Source organism: Colobus angolensis, unplaced genomic scaffold, assembly GCF_000951035.1.
Source record: "Colobus angolensis palliatus isolate OR3802 unplaced genomic scaffold, Cang.pa_1.0 Scaffold702, whole genome shotgun sequence".
Lineage (NCBI taxonomy): Eukaryota > Metazoa > Chordata > Mammalia > Primates > Cercopithecidae > Colobus > Colobus angolensis.
In genome coordinates this window covers 123049-142620 of record NW_012120733.1, presented here as the reverse complement: position 1 = coordinate 142620, position 19572 = coordinate 123049, and the positions used below count along the sequence as shown (strand labels likewise).

General features: G+C 43.3%; 1 protein-coding gene across 2 annotated transcripts in view; it reads left to right on the top strand.

Annotated features, from left to right (window-relative positions):
• NMNAT2 (nicotinamide nucleotide adenylyltransferase 2) overlaps positions 1–19572 on the top strand; it is a 172015-nt gene that overhangs the window by 151496 nt on the left and 947 nt on the right. For both annotated transcript variants that reach the window (XM_011927259.1, XM_011927260.1), the window contains exons 9-10: positions 11899–12000; positions 12133–12200. In XM_011927259.1, coding sequence (XP_011782649.1) covers positions 11899–12000; positions 12133–12200 — 170 coding nt within the window. The remainder of the gene's footprint in view (positions 1–11898; positions 12001–12132; positions 12201–19572) is intronic.

Below are 19572 nucleotides of genomic sequence, written 5' to 3'. Positions count from 1 at the left end.
AAAGAAAGGAAAAGAAAAGTAAAGAAAGAAAAGAAAGAGAGAGAGGAAGGAAGGAAGGAAGGAAGGAAGGAAGGAAGGAAGGAAGGAAGGAAGGAAGGAAGGAAGGAAGAAGGAAGGAAGGAAAAAAACAGAGCTGGCAGAGGAGGGTGTAGGCAGCACAAAACTAGTTAGCACCTCCGTGAATTAGTCCACTGCCCTTATTTGGGGAAGGTTGGGTCTCAAGTTCTGGAAAAGGAACATCTTTCAGGAGTAGGTACAGAATGAGCTCTGCTTATTGTACCAGCAAGTTCTACCATCTGGGGTTTGCCTGGAAACGGCCTGTTTTAGGAATTTCTGTTCCTAACCATGAGACTCCTGGAAATGAGATATGTGAGACCTGCTTCTGTTTCAGGTTTCATTCATTTGCCCATTCATTCATCCCTTTCTCAAAGCACATTTCTCTTTATTACCTGGTGCCCCAAGTGATACTTGTTGACCATAGACCTTTTCTTGGAGACCATGAGTCCAAAACCCTGAAATCTGCTGTTAAAAGAAAAACTTCAGCTGGATGAAATTTAAAAGAGTTTAATTGAGCAATGAACAATTCGTGAATCAGGCAGCATCCCATGCCAGAGTAGGCTCTCAGACTCCAGAGCAGCCATGTGGTGGAAAATTTACGGACAGAAAAAGGAAGGTGATGTACAGAAAATGGAAGTCAAGTACAGAAACAGCCTTATTTGAACACAGTTCGAACAGCTGGCTACATTTGATTGGCCAAAACTTGGTGATTGGCACAAATGTAAGCTAAAGCCTGTTAACACCTCCACTTGTTATAGTTCACCATGTACAGAGAAACCTTTAGGCCGAACTTAAAATATGCAGGGAGGCAGCTTTAGGCTAAACTTGATTTAACACTGCCCATGACTGGGGACAGGAGGGCAGGAGAGAGATCAAAGCTTTTTCTTGGAAACGTCCTAGGCCCCGGGCCCACACTCCAGCCTCTCATATCTTCTCCAGAATCTTCAGAAACAAGGCAGGAGGGAAGCCACTGGTTCAAACGGGTCTGGGGAGAAAGCTTGAAGGGGCTGTGGAGCAGCCTGGCCTCCAACCAGGCTGGGAACTGGCTGAGACTGTTTGTTGGACAGCAGGACTGCCAAGGCCTCCTCCAGCACCAGCACACACTCTCTACTGAGTTAGTTTTGCTCTTTCTTTCACTTTGGATTCTTGAACCAAAACTCTCCATCCAGAAATCTAATTACATGACTAATGGGATGACCCCCATCCCCACCCCAAACACCTCCCTTGTGGCATTTCCCATTAGGCGTAAAGATCCATTAGCCCGCAGCACATTCTGACCTTCTCTGACCAGTGACACACCCTTCCCCTTACATTCCGTGGAGAAAAAATTCCATACATAGTCATCGAGTTTCTCTCAAGTGTAATAGAATAGAGTTGCTGTATGGGAAATCAAGATCCAGACTTTTGGACTAGCCTCGGAGATCAGAACCCAGCTCCTGCCACCCCACTGCATTCCCGAGTTCTTTATTGGAGAACTAGTCTCTCCCAGGAGACCTGCTCCTTTGCTTTGCTGCATCCTGACACCAGCATCAGTGCAGGCATCCAGGCATGGATTAGGGACTGTGGGAAGCCAAGGCCAAAGGCAACAGAGTCAACCATGGGCAGATTTGTGAAGCAGAAGGCATCTGCACTCACTCCCCTCCCCAAGACAAAACCTGTTGTGTAGGGATCCAATGCTGCCAGCTGCTTTGTCCATCACTATGCCCAGCAGGCAAATTAATTCTGATTCAAGGCCAAGCATGGTGGCTCACGCCTATAATCCCAGCACTTTTACTTTGGGAGGCCAAGGTGGGTGGATCACCTAAGGTCAGGAGTTCAAAACCAGCCTGGCCAACATGGTGAAACCCCGTCTCTACTACAAATACAAAAATTACCCAGGTGTGGTGGCGGGCTCCTGTAATCCCAACTACTCTGGAGGCTGAGGCAGAATTGCTTGAACCCGGGAGGCACAGGTTGCAGGGAGCCGAGAGAGCGCCACTGCACTCCAGCCTGGGCGACAAGGGTGAAACACTGTCTCAAAAAGAAAAGAAAATTCTGATTCAAGCATTCCTTTCTTCAATCAATCTTTCAACAAATGCTTATTAAGTGCCCTGGATAAACGTAGCATGCATTTATCCTTGAGGCACTTGCAGTCTAAAAGTATCTTACTTTTCATTATAGTATTTCTTTATACTCTATTAAATATAACATGTGAAAAGTTTAGAAGAGTTCCTGAACCTAGTATACATTCCATAAATGTTGGCCATTATTCACTTATTTTAAAATATTTATTGAGCACCCAGCCATGTGAGAAAACAAAGTAGACAAAGTACCTGACCGTGCACTTTACTTTCTGTGGGAGGGGGTGGCCCTTGAGCTGGGCTTTGAATTGTGAGCAGGACTGGGTTAAGCAGGTGGAAAGAGAAGAGCTTTTTAAGGAGGGAAGAGAATATAAAAGATTCAGTGGAGGAAGCAAGACCTTTGGGGAGATGTTCTGGTTGCTTGAAATAGGTGGACCCTGGTATTTATTTGAGACAGTATTAACTTTTGAGCAAGCAGCAAAATCTTTAAGTTTAATGATTACATGTATTAGCTGCTCTCAAGAGTATTTCCATTTCAAATGAGCAAGAGTCAATTTTTAACCCAAAGGAGCAAAAACTTGGGGATGGAACATCAGCCACCAGAGATGGCCACTGAGGGAATTGTTTTCTCTTTTTTCCTCTTTGTGCTCCTCAAAGCCCAGCATTCCACAGGCTGGTTCTAATTGGCTGTATCCTACATTTTTCCAGCCAACCAGCCATGGGCTAACTGCTTCCTACATCCATCAGCTATGGGAAAACAACCAAAGAAAATAAACAGAGGAAGAGCCTGGGGCATTAGCCACTCCAGAAGAAATCCCAGGGCCCCAGGATAAATGGAACAAAGACAAACATTTGGCTATTCAGGCTCAGATGGTTTTTATCAGACAGTCCAGCTCCAGCCAGGAAGCCTGATGGACTCTTGCACCCCAGGGATTAGGCCCCCACACTGATATGACTGATACCAAATGATACCAAATTATAGGCTCAGGGGAAGGAGGCTCAGCTCCTACCAATGGAGGATTCTGGTTGTTCTCATGTGAAAGGCACTGTTGGTTTGGTTTCCAGGCTGTTGACTTGAGTCTGGAATCCCCTGCCTTCCCACACCCCCAGTTAAGTTGGCAGTGGAAGTGGGGATGATTTCATTTGGGAAGCCCCTCTTAAGAACGGTTCTCTCTCTCTCTCTCTCTCTTTTTTTTCATTAAGAGGGCCATGCTGGAAATGCATTTCCACCTGCTGGACTCTAACCCTACTAGTTTCCTTCCAGCCTTCCCTCCAGAGAGTGGCAGGGGCTAGAGCAAGGGTGGAGCATCCTTTACTGAAATGGAGGGAGCATGTTTCAGAAGCTGCTCATGTACTGCATGGCTTTTGCCAGAAGTTCTCTTTTGACATCTTTTTAAAGTCATCCAGAAGTATACTAAAATTATAATACTCTAAGGGTGATGCAGAGTACCCCAGCCTCCCAAGTAGCTGTGGTAAGCTGGGGGAAAAAATAAGGTAGAATATATTTTCAAATAGAAATTTTTTAACCAAAAAAGTTTCAAGTCACTACAATATGAGTCTTAAAAATGGATCTAGAAGAGGTGTGATGTAGAGGAAAGAGTCTTTAAGGCAGACCAGAGTGGATTCCACTCACTTGTTAGCTGTGCAACTTGGATAGGTTATTAAATCTCACTGAGTCTTGGTTTCCCCATCTATGAAATAAGAACTGAGGCACATATCGCAGAAGATAGTTGTCATAAGGATTAAATGTGATAAGTTGCTAGTACTGTGCATGGCACATAGCAGGCACCTTAATCAATGTTTCTTCCCTCCTTCCCAATGGGCCCATGTGCATCCCTGACTATCCTTATTCAGAGAAGAAACACAAGTGGCCTGCAGTCGCTGATGTACTGTACCTGAGAAGAGAGCACTGTTTGGGAGGGAAAGTCAGGCTTCAGAACGCTGATCTCAGGATGGCCCTGCAGAGGATCTTGCCAGTTAAGCCTGCCAGGGCAAATCCACATACATTGGATCCTGTTGCTCATGGAAGTCAAGCCCTCTGTTTAAAACACTCTGATGGCGTTTCTTTGCAATTGGAATGAAATCCCGTCTTCATCATGATCTGGTCCTTGTCTACTTTTCCAACCGCCGTGTGCCCTAGTCCCACCTAGTTTATTTGAACAGTTTTCCCCACCTCAGGGTCTTTGTACTAGCTGTGGCCTCGTTGGGAATCCTTTTCTCCTAGATATCCCTGTGCCCATCCCTTCCTATCACGTAGGTTTCAACATAAAGGTCATTTTGTTTTATAATGAATATTGTTTTTAACTCTACTTGATGTTTTCCTTTTATTTATTTATTTTTCAGAGACAGGGTCTCACTCTGTCACCCAGGCTAGAGTGCAGTGGCGTGATCATAGCTCACTGCAGCCTTGAACTCCTAGACTCAAGTGATCATCCTGGGGTCAAGCGATCCTCTTGCCTCAGCTTCACAAGTAGCTGGGACTCAGGCACGTGCCAACATACTCAGCTAATTTAAAATAAGATTTGTTTTTGTAGAGGTGAGGTCTTACCACCATGTTGCCCAGGCTGTCTGGAACTCCTAGACTCAAGTGATCCTCCCACCTTGGCCACTTAAAGTGCTGGGATTACAAGTGTGAGACATCACACCTTGCCATGATGTTTTCTTATTTATATATTTATTTGTTTATGATCTCTCCTTACTTGAAGGTAAGCCCTTTGAGCCTGTCTTATTCGCCGATACCAGAACAGTGCCCAGTTCACCATATACATGCTCAATAAAAGTTTGTTGAATGAAAGTTGAGAACAGCTTGGTTGGAGGAGTTCAGCTCATAATACAGTTTGCCTCCCCCATGGGATATGGCCCAAACTTTTGCCAATTACCCATGATATATTAGTCACTGTAAGATATTAGCCACCCAGTAGCAACCTACTCATATCTTCACAGCAGTAGATACAATTGAAAATAATCATTTGTTTAATGTCTCATACTAGACAGTGATCTGTCCAAGAGATGAAACCATATCTGCCTTGCTCAACCCTGCATCCCTAGTGTCTAGGAAAGTGCCTGGCTAAGACCACAAGGCATCCACCCCCTCAAAGCATCCCTTTAAATCCAGCAGGGCAGCTCTTGAAATTCAGCCTCTTGGAGGGATGATGCAAACTCTACGTTCCTTCCAAGAGCTCTGCTGCCTGGGTCATGAGTGTTTTCTCTTCCAAGGCCAAGTTGCTTCCTGCCTCAACATGTCTCATATCCTTCCCTCAGATTCCCCACATTTGGGGAAGCAGAGTCTACCCCCTCCCACATCCTCTCCCCATCCCTTTCCCTACCTCCCCTGGGGAGCCTTTGACCAGAAGATGAAAAGATATGATCAAAGTTGTGCCTGTGAGCAGGAAGTAGAAGCAGGATGAATGCCACAGACCCCCACTTCTGAGGCTCGACACAGGCCAGTGCTAAACTGAGGGCCACTGTGTGCTGCAGGGGGAGAAGATTGTGTCCTGATCCTGCCCACGGTGTGGGGTCACATTGGCCACCATCAGGAATGAGATTTACCAATCAGGACAGTTCTACCACATTGGCCACTTGTCCACCCCACCTTTCCACCCCAAGGGCAAGACCCACAGAGAGCTCTTCATGAAGACAGGAGGTGCTGGTCCCCTCAAGCAGAAACAAAAGTTCAGTTCCAGAGGCCTGGGCACACTCCTGCAGGTGCCATAGGAAGGGGTTCTGAGTGCCCTATGCTTCCTGGGGTCAGATGTCTGTCCTTACACCCCCCACTCCCGAGGGCACAGGGGGAATGTCCTTATTCTTGCTGGACTTCTCAGAGGTGCTGAGGTACCTGTCCCACGAGTATCTCATTTTGACCCCATCCTAAACCAGGCCACAATATTACTAGCTTAGGTAATTGTCCATGTGATTTAAAGCAACAATTCCCAAAGGTGGGTGTATATCCGAAGGATTAGGGAGCTTTGTAAAGATACAGGCTCCAGCCCCTTGACACATGCTATATCAAAATTTCTCAGGTGAGGTCTGGGGAATATGTTTGTTGTTGTCGTTTATTTTATTTTATTTTCACAAATAATACTTTTTATTTGTCACCCTTAAAAGTCTGAATTTTAACAGATTCTTGGTCCAGTGGCTTTTATCCACCAGCTTGTTCAACTTTAGCCCCTATCTCTCCCCCCAGTAGTTTTTCCAGAGCCACTACCTTCACCACAAAGGTAGTGGCGGTGGAAAAACTAATGAAAACATCACGGAGAGGACAAGCCTTTTCTGTTTTCCATTGCTGTCTGGGATCAATTTATTGACCACTTCTTTCAAGTCATTTGTCTACAACATCCCCTCCACCCTGCACCTGGTCATGATTACCATCATCTTCTCCAAGATTTGGCAGACCTGTTGGTGCTGAGCCTAAGATGTCTTCCATATCCGATTGTTGCCTCTTTTTAGTAAAACCAGCACAGAATAGATGAAGCAAATAAACATTGGTAGTCTTGATTCAGACAGAGCTTCAATCATGGGCTGTCATTTTTTTTGACCATGGAACATATTTTGTCACAGGTAAGATCCAGGCCATGGAAGTGAGTCAGGCAGTTTTTGCCCTGGAGATCTTCAGTAATTAGCTTGAATTTTCTAAATGCAACTTCAGCATTTTGCAGATGAGCAAGACTCACTTCAAACGCACAATGCTTGAGGCTATCACAACCCTATGCAATTTTGGTTTCTTGCATCTTTGGGACTGGTGTTTTTCTGTTATTTCTTATATGGAACATATAGCTGGTGTTTTTACATCATACCAGTCTTATAAAATGAATCAAGTGCTCTCTTCTTGGCTCCCTTTTTGCCACATTTTGTAAAGTGACTATTCTTGCCAGCCACCTTAGTGCTGCTCAGAGAACCAAAAGGGTGAAAGTGCAACTCTGGTGAGAATTTAGGCTTAAGGGGTGGGAGCGCACAAGGGATGCAGATTTAATTAGGGTGGCCAGAGAGGATCTCACCAAGAAGGTGACATTTAAGTGAAAGATTTTGAGCCAAGGAGCAACATGATTTGGCTTATATTTTAACATTATCAGTCTGGCTATTGGGAATAGACTAAAAAAAGGCAAGAAAATAACAAGGACACCAGAGAAATCCAAACAAGAGATGATAGAAGTGAACTACTCTCCTAGTTCTGCAAACTTGGTGGCTTAGGATAACACATATTTATTCTCTTACAGTCCCAGAAGTCAGACGTCTGAAATAGGTTTTATCGGGCCCAAATCAAGTTGTTGGCAAGGCCAACAACTCCAGAGGATCTAGGGGATAATTGGTTTCCTTGACTTTTTCAGCTTCTAGAGCTGCATTTGTCATATTCATTGGTTCATGGTCCCTTCCTCCAACTTCAAGTCCCACAGTGGAGCATTTTCAAATCTCTTTCTGCTCCATCTCCCATTATCTTATCTCTTCTGAGTCCAGTCTCCCTCTGCCTCTTGTAAGGGTACTTGTTACTGTATTTAGGGCCTGCCCAGATTACCCAGGATAATCTCAAGATCCTTAGTTTAATCATATTTGCAGAGTCTCTTTTGCCATATTCACAGGTTCCAGAGATTAGAACCTGGATATCTTTCAGGTTCATTATTCAGCCTAACAAAATAGCCTTGGACCAGTATAGAAGGGACTGACATGGTGAGAAATGAGCAGATTCTTGGATTTGCTTTGAAGGTAGAGTCCATTGGACTAACTTATAGACTGAATGTGGGATATAAGAGGAACAGAGGAATCAGGGAAAATACCAAAGCTTTTTGTCTGAGCAATTATAAGAAGAGAATTTCTGCTGGGAATGGTGGTTCACACCTGTAATCCCAGCATTTTGGGAGGCCAAGGCAAGCGGATCACGAGCTCAGGAGTTCGAGACCAGCCTAACCAACATGGTAAAACCCTGTATCTACTAAAAATATAAAAATTAGCCGGGCATGGTGGCGCGCACCTGTAATCCCAGCTACTCAGGAGCCTGAGGCAGGAGAATCGCTTGAACCCGGGAGACAGAGGTTGCAGTGAGCCAAGATCATGCCACTGTACTCCAGCCTGGGCAACAGTGAGACTCTGTCTCAAAAAAAAAAAAAAGAGAGAATTTCTCTTTGTGGAAAAGATGACAGGAAAACCATTTCTTTGAGGGGAGTGGTTGGTTTAACTATTTGTTTATGTTAGCAGGTCCAGGGGCTCATGGACATAATGAGTTTGAGATGGCCTATCCAAGTGGGCATATTGAGAAGGCAGCTGATATATGAGCCTCCAGTTCAGGAGAAAAGTTATTGCTGGAAACATTAATTTGGAAGTCTTTAGTGTGCTTTTAAAGCTTCAAAACTGAATGAAATCATGAAGGGTGTGAGTGTGAATAGAAAAGAAAAAACATCTAGGGACTGAGGCTTGGAGGAGTTCAGTGGCTTAAGGTCAGATAGAACAGGAGGAATTAGCACGAAGCAAAAGGAGTAGCCAGCAGCCAGAGAGGTAGAAGGACAACCAGGAGAGGGTAGTGTCCTGAGGCCTGGTGAAGGCAGGTAATGGGAGCTTGAGGTGGGAAGGACGGCTAAGCTCCCAGAGGGAGATGGGCACTGGTTGGACTGAGGGCACATCTCACCAGCTCTAGCACCCAGTACCTTCCCTTCCCGAACATGCACACACGCGCACACACACATGCACATGCACACACACAAATACCCTCCACCATGAACAATGTTTCTAAGCAGTGCAGCTCATTGAGCAAGGCCTGCTTTGGGGGCAAGGCACCCAGATTTTCTCCCATAATTCTCCAAACAGGTGCTACAAAAACAGTATCTGGCCAAAGCAGCAGAGAGTATCTGCAGTCTCTGGCCTAAACCCCTGCCGTGATGCCCTAAAGCTGTAGATCTTGTCTCATAGATCCTGTCTTCCTCGACCCATCTGTGATTCCCAGGGACAAGTCTGTCACTGTTTTTGGAAAGGAAAACATCATAAGCAGTAAGGCCTCCATCTGCTTGCCACCCACTGAACAGCCTGGCACAGTTATTCACTGGGCGCTCAGATCATTAGGTACTGAGTGGAGAGCAGCAGCTGCACTGTTGTCACCCACAGGGCGATTCCCCCATGAGGACTGCTATTCTGAGCTATTATTTTCCTGGTTTAAACTAGAATGCTCACTTTATATAGACCCATTATTACAAACATCATATATGAAACATTCATCAAGTTTGCAGAATCAATTTGAAGGCAGATCCTACATTATGCAATCTATACTAAATTATCTTGAAACATCTACATAACCACGCAGCTTAGGAATCCCCATGGATACCAGCTTGGATAGATTCTCTCTTCTCTCCTGTCCTCCCCTCCTCTCCCCTCCTTTCTCTTCCCCACTCTCTTCTGCTCTTCTCCTCCCTTCTCTTTTCTGTCTCTTTCTCTGCCAGTTTTGCTGGAACTTTAATTAAGTACTTAGACCACTGGTTCACCAGCTTTGTTGCATATTGATATCATCTGGGGAATTTAAAGAAATTCTGCTGCCTGAGTTCCAGCAGCAGAGATTCTGGTTTAATTGCTCTTAGGTGTGAGCTAGGCTTTGGAACTGTTTAAAACTCCTCAGGTGATTCTAATGTGCAGCCAAGTTTGAGAACCAGTGTCTAAGTAGTGAGTCCCAGTGCAATATCCTAAATGCCATGGCAGAAGGAGCTGACTCTAACTCCAACTCCCTGTCCTGCCTCTCCCTACCATTTCTGGTTTATAAGACAAGAGATTTGGTGTCAGTTTACCTGATCCAAACACCACCAATAGATGCAGTGTGTTGTGCAATGCTCTGTATCTTCCAGATTACATGATCCAATGGGGGCTCTGATATTCTACACCTAGCTTTTTAACTTCTCTCTACGACTTTCCTCCTAAGACACCTTTAGCTAACTTTTTATTTCAGCAACATCAGAGCTCCAGCTGCAAGTGTAGGTCCAGTTGTAAGCAGTAGGAGAAGCAGAGTAAAAGTGGACAGAAATAATCAGAATGTGCACACACACACACACACACACACAAAACCAGTAAATCAGGCTTAGAAATGGAATTCTGCTGGTGTAGAAATCCTCTGGAGAGAAGGGGCCACCGTGCCCCAGTATATCTGTTTTTGTGCCACTTGTTTAGATAATTATGGGGAAAAACCTGGGTCCCTTGCCCTCAAATCAGGTCTTGCTCAATGAACTCTGCTGCTTAGAAGCCACCTATCTCCTCCTCCCTTCCCCTGTCTAGGATCTGTAATTGGCAAGATCTAAACAGTAATATGCCCAGGGTAGATCCAAGAGTATTAAATGCCATAACTTTCAGGCTCTTTCAAAATAAAAGTTGGCACAAATTTCCAGGAAGCAACTTGGTGATATGTCTCAAGAGCTTGAATTATGTCCAGCTTATCTCCTTTTATCCAATTATATCATTTCTTATCCTAAGGAAATAATCAGAGATGTGATAAAAGATTTATGTACAAAGATCTTCATTAAAGTGTTACGTATAATTGCAAAAAATCAGAAGTAACTGTACACATAGTGTAAAATATACAGATTATTAAAAGTTATGTTTTCAAATAATTTTTAACAACATAAGAAAATTCTCAAAATATAATGCTAATGAAAAAAGGTAGGTAAAGCGACTAATTTTATAGTTTAATCCAATTGTGGATATATACACCTATTTGCAGAGAGAAAAAAACTACAGATATACACTCAACCATTCACAGTCACTACCTGGATTGTGCGATTGAGATTGATTTCTATTTTTTTTCCTAGATTCTCTAAGCTTGCATTGCATCTACAGTCAGAAAATAAAAATGTTATTTCTTTTAAATGAAAACAAGGTTTTGGCTAGGTGCAATGGCTCACACCTGTAATCTTAACACTTTGGGAGGCTGAGGTGGGAGGATCACTTGAGTCCAGGAGCTGAAGACCGGCCTGGGCATCATAGCAAGACCCCATCTCTTCAAAAAAATAGTTTTAAAAAATTAGCCAGGCATGGTAGTATATGCCTGTGGTCTCAGCTATTTGGGAGGCTGAGGTGGGAAGATTGCTTGAGCCCAGGAGGTTGAGGCTGCAGTGAGCCATGATCGTGCCACTGCACTCCAGCCTGGGAGACAGACTGAGAACATGCCTCAAAAAAAAAAAAAAAAAAAAAAAAAAAAAAAGTTTCATTTCTCACATGGTGCTGAGCTTCTATTAAAAACTGATCTCTGAAGTGACCCTAATCATCATCATCATCTCCCTGCCACAGCCTGGGTGCCCAGTGATGCATTCCAAGAACTTCTAGTTCTAGCTCTTGGCTACCCCTTGAGTCCCACAGCAGTTTTTATGAGGGTAAACCGGAAGAGCATTTGGTCCCTCTCATGATGTCCATCTGAGGGCTCAAATGTGCTTGCTGAACAGAGGGATCTGTTTCACTCCAGAGGGTGTTTACCAGGTAAGGACGCGATGCCATTCACGTGATTCTGCAGCCTTGTGAACTCAGTGGGAGCCTCAGGAACTGGAGAGATCTTGCCAGACATGTAAGAGTTCATTTATTCCTTAAGTCTAGGGTATTTATTAAGCGACTTCTGTGTACCAGTCAATGCTTTCACTTATTCTATTAACACCATTAAGGGTTGTTCCTTGAAGGAGCTGGCTGATGGGGCTGAGAAGAAGGCCAGTTTGGGACTAAAGCTTGGGGCTGCATGTGGATGAATGGAAGCGGATTCCGCCATGCTAAGTAGTTGCTTGGTAGGAGTTTGGGATCAGAGTTTCACCAAAGGGCCCTCTCTCTGTTTCTTCAGATGGAGGTGATTGTTGGTGACTTTGGGATTGTGGTGGTGCCCCGGGATGCAGCTGACACAGACCGAATCATGAATCACTCCTCAATACTCCGCAAATACAGAGTGAGTCCTCCATCCTGCTAGTGCATCTGTGATATGGCCCTTGTGTGAGAGTCCTGGCAGCTGGAGGAGTGAGAGAGCAAAAGGAGTTTAGTGGGAGGGACTGGGAACTGACTCTCTCTGCTCTGTCCTCAGAACAACATCATGGTGGTGAAGGATGACATCAACCATCCCATGTCTGTTGTCAGCTCAACCAAGAGCAGGTATGTTTGACAAATGGCCAGAGAGACTTTAGTCAAACTGTCTTATAAGTCTCCGCATAACTTTCCTCCATCAGAGATGACCCTAAGATTCAGGCAGATATCTGCTGCCCTGGTATTTAGCTTTCTGTTTGGACCTCATTTGTTCCCAGCCATTTTACCTTTTTTTGTTTTTGTTTTTGTTTTTTTGTTTTTTTTGAGACAGAGTCTCACTCTTATTGCCCAGGCTGGAGTTCAGTGGTGCAGTCTTGGCTCACTGCAACCCCTGCCTCCTGGGTTCAAGCAATTCTCCTACCTCTGCCTCCCGAGGAGCTGGGATTACAGGCAGACGCTACCACGCCCGGCTAATTTTTCTATTTTTAGTAGAGATGGGGATTTCACCATGTTGGCCAGGCTGGTCTTGAACTCCTGACCTCAAGTGATCCACCCACCTCGGCCTCCCAAAGTGCTGGGAATACAGGCATGAGCCACTGTGCCCAGCCCTAGCCATTTACTTTTAAAAGGGGGGACAGTCCGTTAGCTAGTCTTAGCTGCTTTGAGGGGAGAAGAGGGTGTTTTCAGTTGTGGACTCTTTAGTTGGAGGTACTTATGGAATAATGTTGGACAAGGGTACAGGCTAAGCTGCCAAAACAAAAAAAAATCCAGTATTCAGAGTTTTAAATGTTAGATGTTTAGTTCCCTCTTACTGAAGTCAAAGATGGAATCTACGGCCTCATCCATATAAAACTTCCATCTCTGGGTGCACAGCTGCTGCAACGGTGGCTCTTCTCAGCCAGTGGGAAAAGGCAAGGTGAAGCCCATGGCAAGAAGCTTTGTCCTTAAGGTGACCCAGAGTTGCGCATACCACTTCCCTTTGCATCACACTGACTCAGGGGTGGAGGACAGCTGGGAAATAGACTGTGTAGCTAGGCAGCCACACACCCAGATAAAACTCAGTATGCTTTATTACTAACCCAAAGAAGGGAAGAATGGGTGTTAGGGGCCAGTTACCAGTTTCTACCATAAACCCAAAGTGGAAATGTTAAGTGGAATGGTGAAATATACAGAATATAGAGGCTTAGAAGTGTAAAACTGAAAGCCACGAACATGTAAGTGTTAATTAAAATTCTAGGTGTGGACAAGCTCACAGAAAGAGTCAAGAAGAGAAGACTATGGGGAACATTGCAAACATTTTACCATTTGATAGAAAGTTAAAAGGCAGTTAGAAACCACCAGCAGTGGTGGCCCAGAAGCCAAAGTGAGAGAGGATACAAAGATGGAGAGCATTGCCATCTGCGTCCCATCTTTCAGAGAAATCAAATGAGACCAGGACTTTAAAAAGTAATTGCCTTCTTCCCTGGAAGGCAATTACAGAGGCACTCACAAGGGTAGCATCCACTGTGAAGTGAGGGCAGAAGCAATGGGCAGTAAGGGGAGAGGAGTAGGATGTGGTTCCAAACATGGCTGCACATTAGAGTCGCCATGCAGAGTTATACAACAATACAAATTCCTGTGTCCTGCCCAGTCCCACTGAATCAGAATTTATGGGGTGTGGGCTTAGGAATCTGCTTCCGAGTCACAGGTATACACACTTTTTCAAAAAGCTTAACTATGTGAGGAGGCACTTAGGGACCTAACTTGCAAGGTCAGAGTGTAACTGCCCAAGGGGTTCGCCTTGCTCGCTGCCTAGACAGAGCAGATTCATCAAGACAGGGGAACTGCAGTAGAGAAAGAGTAATTCACGTAGAGCCGGCTGTGAGGCAGGCCAGAGTTTTACTGTTACTCAAATCAGTCTCCCTGAGCATTTGGGGAGCAGAGTTTTTAAGGATAACTTCGTGGGTCGGGGAAGCCAGTGAGCCAGGAGTACTGATTGGTCAGAGATGAAATCACAGAGAGTCGAAGCTGCCTTCTTGCACTGAGTCAGTCCCTGGGTGGGAGCGGGGCGCAAGTTCAAATGAGCCAGTTTATTGATCTGGGTGGTGCCAGCTGGTCCATCAAGTGCAGGGTCTACAAAATATCGCAAGCACTGATCTTAGGAGCAGTTTAGGGAGGGTCAGATCTTGTAGCCTTTAGCTGCATGACTCCTAAACCATAATTTCTAATCTTGTGGCTAATGTTAGTCCTACAAAGGCAATGTAGTCCCCAGACAAGAAGGAGGTCTGTTTTGGGAAAGGGCTGTTATCATCTTTTTTAAAACTATAAACTAAATTTCTCCCAAACTATAAACTATGAACTAAGTTTCTCCCAAAGTTAGTTCAGCCAACACCGGGAACAAGGACAACTTGGGGGTTAGAAGCAAGATGGAGTCAGTTAAGTTAGATCTCTTTCGCTGTCTCAGTCATAAGTTTGCAAAGGTGGTTTCAAGGGCTGTGCATGCATTGAAAGGCAGTGAGCTGGTCTCCAGTGAGATCTCACAGGCAGGGCTCAGACACCTTTTAGAATCTAGGTATGCGGAGGAATATTTGAATTTTTACAAATAATTCATTTTGGGTCTGACACCTAGACTATTGTGTTAGGCGAGAACAGGAAGCAGCCAGACCAAGGCTGGAAAAAAACTGTGCAGAAGCCAAAATGTGTCACTGGGGTCCTTTATACCTGTTGGTGCCTCTCCTCCATGGGCTCCTGCAGGAAAGAAAAGATGTAGTGCATCCCAAGAATCCCTGGAAGAGGATTCATAGGAGACCCAGCATACAGAGGAACCCAAAAGGATAAAATAAGGATAGTTCTAAGAGGAAAGCTTCTAACACTAAATGCTCACATTAAAACAGAAGAAAGACCCCAAATAAATTGCTTAGCATTATGCCTCAAGGAGCTAGGAAAAGAAGAACAAACTAAACCCAAAGGAAGGAAATAATAAAGATTAGAGCAAAACTAAATAGAGAACAGAAAAACCATAGAAAAAATTAATAAAATGAAGAGTTGGCTTTTTGAAAAAAATAAAGAAAATTGACAAACCTTTATCTAGACTGAAAAAGACTCAAATGTATAAAACCAGAAATGAAGGTGTAGATATTATAACAAATGTTTCAGAAATAAGATGGATCATAAAGAATTATTATGAACAATTATATGCAAACAAATTTGGTAACCTAGAGGACGTGGATAAATTCTTTAAAAAGATAATCTGGCAAGATTGAATCAGCAATAGCCTGAACAAACCAATAACAAATAGATTGAAGTAGTAATTAAAAACCTCCCAACAAAGAAAAGCCAGGACCAGATGACTTCAGAGCTGAATTCTACCAAATTTTCAAAGAATAATTAATACCAATACTTCTGTTTTTTTTTTTTTCTTTTCTTTTCTTTTTGAGACAGAGTCTTACTCTGTCACCCAGGTTGGAGTGCAGTAGCGTGATCTTGGCTCACTGCAACTTCTGCATACTGGGTTCAAGTGATTCTCCTGCCTCAGCCTCCCAAGTAGCTGGGACTACAGGTGCCTGCCACCATGCCCAGCTAATTTTTGTATTTTGGGTAGAGACAGGGTTTCACTATGTTGGCCAGGCTAGTCTTGAACTCCTGACCTTGTGATCCACCCACCTCGGCCTCCCAAAGTACTGGGATTACAGGCATGAACCACCACACCCGGCCTATACATTCTAAACTCTTCAAAGAAATACAGCTGGAAGGAATACCTCCTAGCACATTCTGTGAGGCCAGCATTGCCTTGATACCTAAGCCAAATGAAGATACCACAAGAGGCCAGGCACAGTGGTTCACGTCTGTAATCCTAGCACTTTGGGAGGCCAAGGCTGGTGGATCACTTGAGGTCAGGAGTTCAAGACAAGCCTGGCCAATATGGTGAAACCCTATCTCTACTAAAAACACAAAAATTATCCAGGCATGTGACTGTAATCCCAGATACTTGGGAGGCTGAGGCAGGAGAATTGCTTGAACCCAGAAGGCGGAGGTTGCAGTGAACTGAGATCACGTGCCACTGCACTCCAGCCTGGGCAACAGAGCGAGACTCTGTATAAAAAAAAAAAAAGACACCGCAAGAAAAGAAAACTATAGGCCAATATTTCTGATGAACATTGAGAACAAAAGTCCTCAATAAAATATTAGCAAATTGAATTCAACAACACAACATGAAGCTTATACATGATGATCAAGTAGGACTTATCCCTGGCACACAAGGCTGGTTTAACATATGCAAATCAGTCAATGTGATACATCACATAAATAGACTGAAAGATAAAAACCACATGACCATAGCAGTTGATGCAGATGAAGCATTGGACAAAGTTCAACATCCTTTCTTGATAAAGATTCTTAACAGTTTAAATATAGAAGGAAAGTTCTTCAACATAATAAAGGCCATTTTTATTTATTTATTTATTTTTATTTTTATTTTTTGAGATGGAGTCTCTTTCTTTCGCTCAGGCTGGAGTGTAGTGGCACAGTCTCAGATCACTGCAATCTCCACCTCCCGGGTTCACATAATTCTCCTGCCTCAGCCTCCTGAATAGCTGAAATAACAGGCGCATACCACCACGCCTGGCTAATTTTTTGTGTATTTTTAGTAGAGACAGGATTTCACTATGTTGGCCAGATGGTCTCGAACTCCTGACCTTGTGATCCGCCTGCCTCAGATTCCCAAAGTGCTGGGATTACAGGCATGAGCCACCACACCCAGCAAGGCCATTTATTTATTTATTTTTAAACCCACAGCTAGCATTATAATCAATGGGGAGAAATTGAAAGCTTTTCCTCTAAGACCTGGTATAAAGAAAGAATGCCCACTATCCCCACTTCCATTCAGCATAGTACTGAAAGTATTATCAAGGGCAGTTAGCCAGCCGTGGTGGCGCACACCTGTAATCCCAGCAGTTTGGGTGGCTGAGGCATGTGGATCACTTGAGGTCAGGAGTTAGAGATCAGCCTAGCCAACATGGTGAAACCCCGACTCTAATAAAAATACAAAAATTAGCTGGGTGTGGTGGCGTGTGCCTGTAATCCCAGCTACTCAGGAAGCTGAGGCAGGAGAATCACCTGAACCCAGGAGGCTGAGGTTGCAGTGAACCAAGATCACACCATTGCACTTCAGCCTGGGTGACAGAGTGAGACTCTGTCTGAAAAAAAAAGAAAGAAAGAAAGAAAAAGAAACCCTTAGGAATAAATTTAACCAAGGAAGTGAAATATCTGTACATAGAAGAGTACAAAACATGGACAAAAGAAATTGAAGATGACACAAATAAATGAAATAAATGAAAAGCATTTCATGCTCATGGATCAGAAAAGTTAATATTGCTAAAATGTCCATGCTACCTAAAGCAATATAAAGATTTAATGAAATCCCTATCAAAATCCCAATAGGGGCATTCCTACTTCACAGAAATAGAAAAATCAACCCTAAAATTTGCTCAGAACTGCAAAAGACCCTGAATAACCAAAGCAATTATGAGAACAAAAAAGCTGGAGGTATCACACTTCTTCATTTAAAATGATATTACAAAGTTATAGTAATCAAAATAGTATCGTACTGGCATAAAAGCAGACACATAGAGCAGTGGAACAGAATAGTGAGCCCAGAAATAAATTCAAACATATATGGTCAACTGATTTTTGACAAACGTACCAAAAAGGCACAATAAAGAGAGGATAGTCTCTTCAATAGATGGTGCCAAGAAAACTGGATTTCTATGTGCAAAATAATGAAATTGGACCTTATCTTACACCAGCCACAAAAATCAGCTCAAAATGGATAAAGGACCTAAGCATAAGACCTGAGAAAAAAAAAACAGAAGCAAACATAGGGGAAAATCTCCTTGACATTGGTCTTGGCAATTATGTCTTGGATGCCACACTGAAAGCACAGGCTACAAAAGCAAGTAAATAAATAAATAAATAAGACTTCAAACTAAAAAGCTTCTGTACAGCAAGGAAACAATCAAATATTTTCAAATCATATATCAGATGGGGATTAATATCCAAGATTTATAAAGAACTTACACAACTCAAAATAGCAAGAAAACATATTACTCAACTAAAAACTGGGCAAAGGGGCAAGGTGTGATGGCTCATACCTATTATCCCAGCATACTAGGTGGCTGAGGTATAAAGATTGCTTGAGGCCAGGAGTTCCAGACATAGTGAGACCCTCTCTCTATCCTTACCCGTTCCCACCAAAAAAAAAAAAAAAATTAGCCAGGCATGGTAGCATGTGCCTGAAGTCCTAGCTGCTTGAGAGGCTGAGGCAGGAGGATTGCTTGAGCCCAGGAGTTTGAGGCTCCAGTGAGACATGACTGCACTACTGCACTCCAGCCTGGGCAACAGAGTGAGACCCTGTCTCTCTCAAAACAAACAAACAAACAAACAAACAAACAAACAAACCACCAGAGGATTTGAGTAGACATCTCTCCAGAGATGACATAAAAATTGCTAACAGGTGCATAAAAAGATGCTCAACATCACTAATCACCAGGGAAATACAAATTAAAGGCACTATGAGATTCTATATCACACCTATTAGAATAGCTATTATCAAAAAGACAAGAGATAACAAATGTTGATGAGGGTGTGGAGAAAGGAAACCCTTGTAAACTGTTGGTGGGAATGTAGATTGGTACAACCATTATAGAAAACAGTATAGAGGTTCCTAAAGAGATTAAAAATGGAACTGCCATATGACCCAGCAATTCCTCTTCTGGGTATACACCCAAAGGAAATGAAATTACCACCTTGTAAAGATACTTCCATTTCCAAGTTTATTGTGGCATTATTCACAGTAGCCAAGATATGGAAACAACCTAGATGTCCATCAATGGATGAATAGATAAAGAAAACGTGTTCACACACACACACACACACACACACACACACACAGAAGTGGAATATTATTTGACTTAAAAAAGGAGATCCTACCACTTGCCACAACTTGGCTGGACCTGGAAGACATTCTGCCAAGTGATATCAGCCAGACACAGAAAGAAAAATATTGCATGATTTCACTTATATGTGGAATCTTAAATACACAGGTAGAGAATAAAACAATGATTACCAAGGTCAAGTGTGGAGGGCAGAAAGTGGAGAGATATAGGTCAAAGGATACAAAGTAGCAAATATGTAGGAATATATGTGGAATCTTAAACATACAGATAGAGAATAAAACATGATTACCAGGGTCAAGTGTGGAGGGCAGAAAGTGGGGAGATATAGATCAAAGGATACAAGGTAGCAAATATGTAGGATAAACAAGTTGAAAGATCTAATATGTGACATGAGGATGACAGCTAATAATAGTGTATTATATTTAGGACTTTTGCTAAATTAGTAGATTATAGCTATTCTCACCACAAGAAGAACAAATATGTATCTGAGTGAGATGATGGACATATTAATATTGTTCCACTACAGTAACCATTAAACTATATTATATAAATAATATAATATTAACACT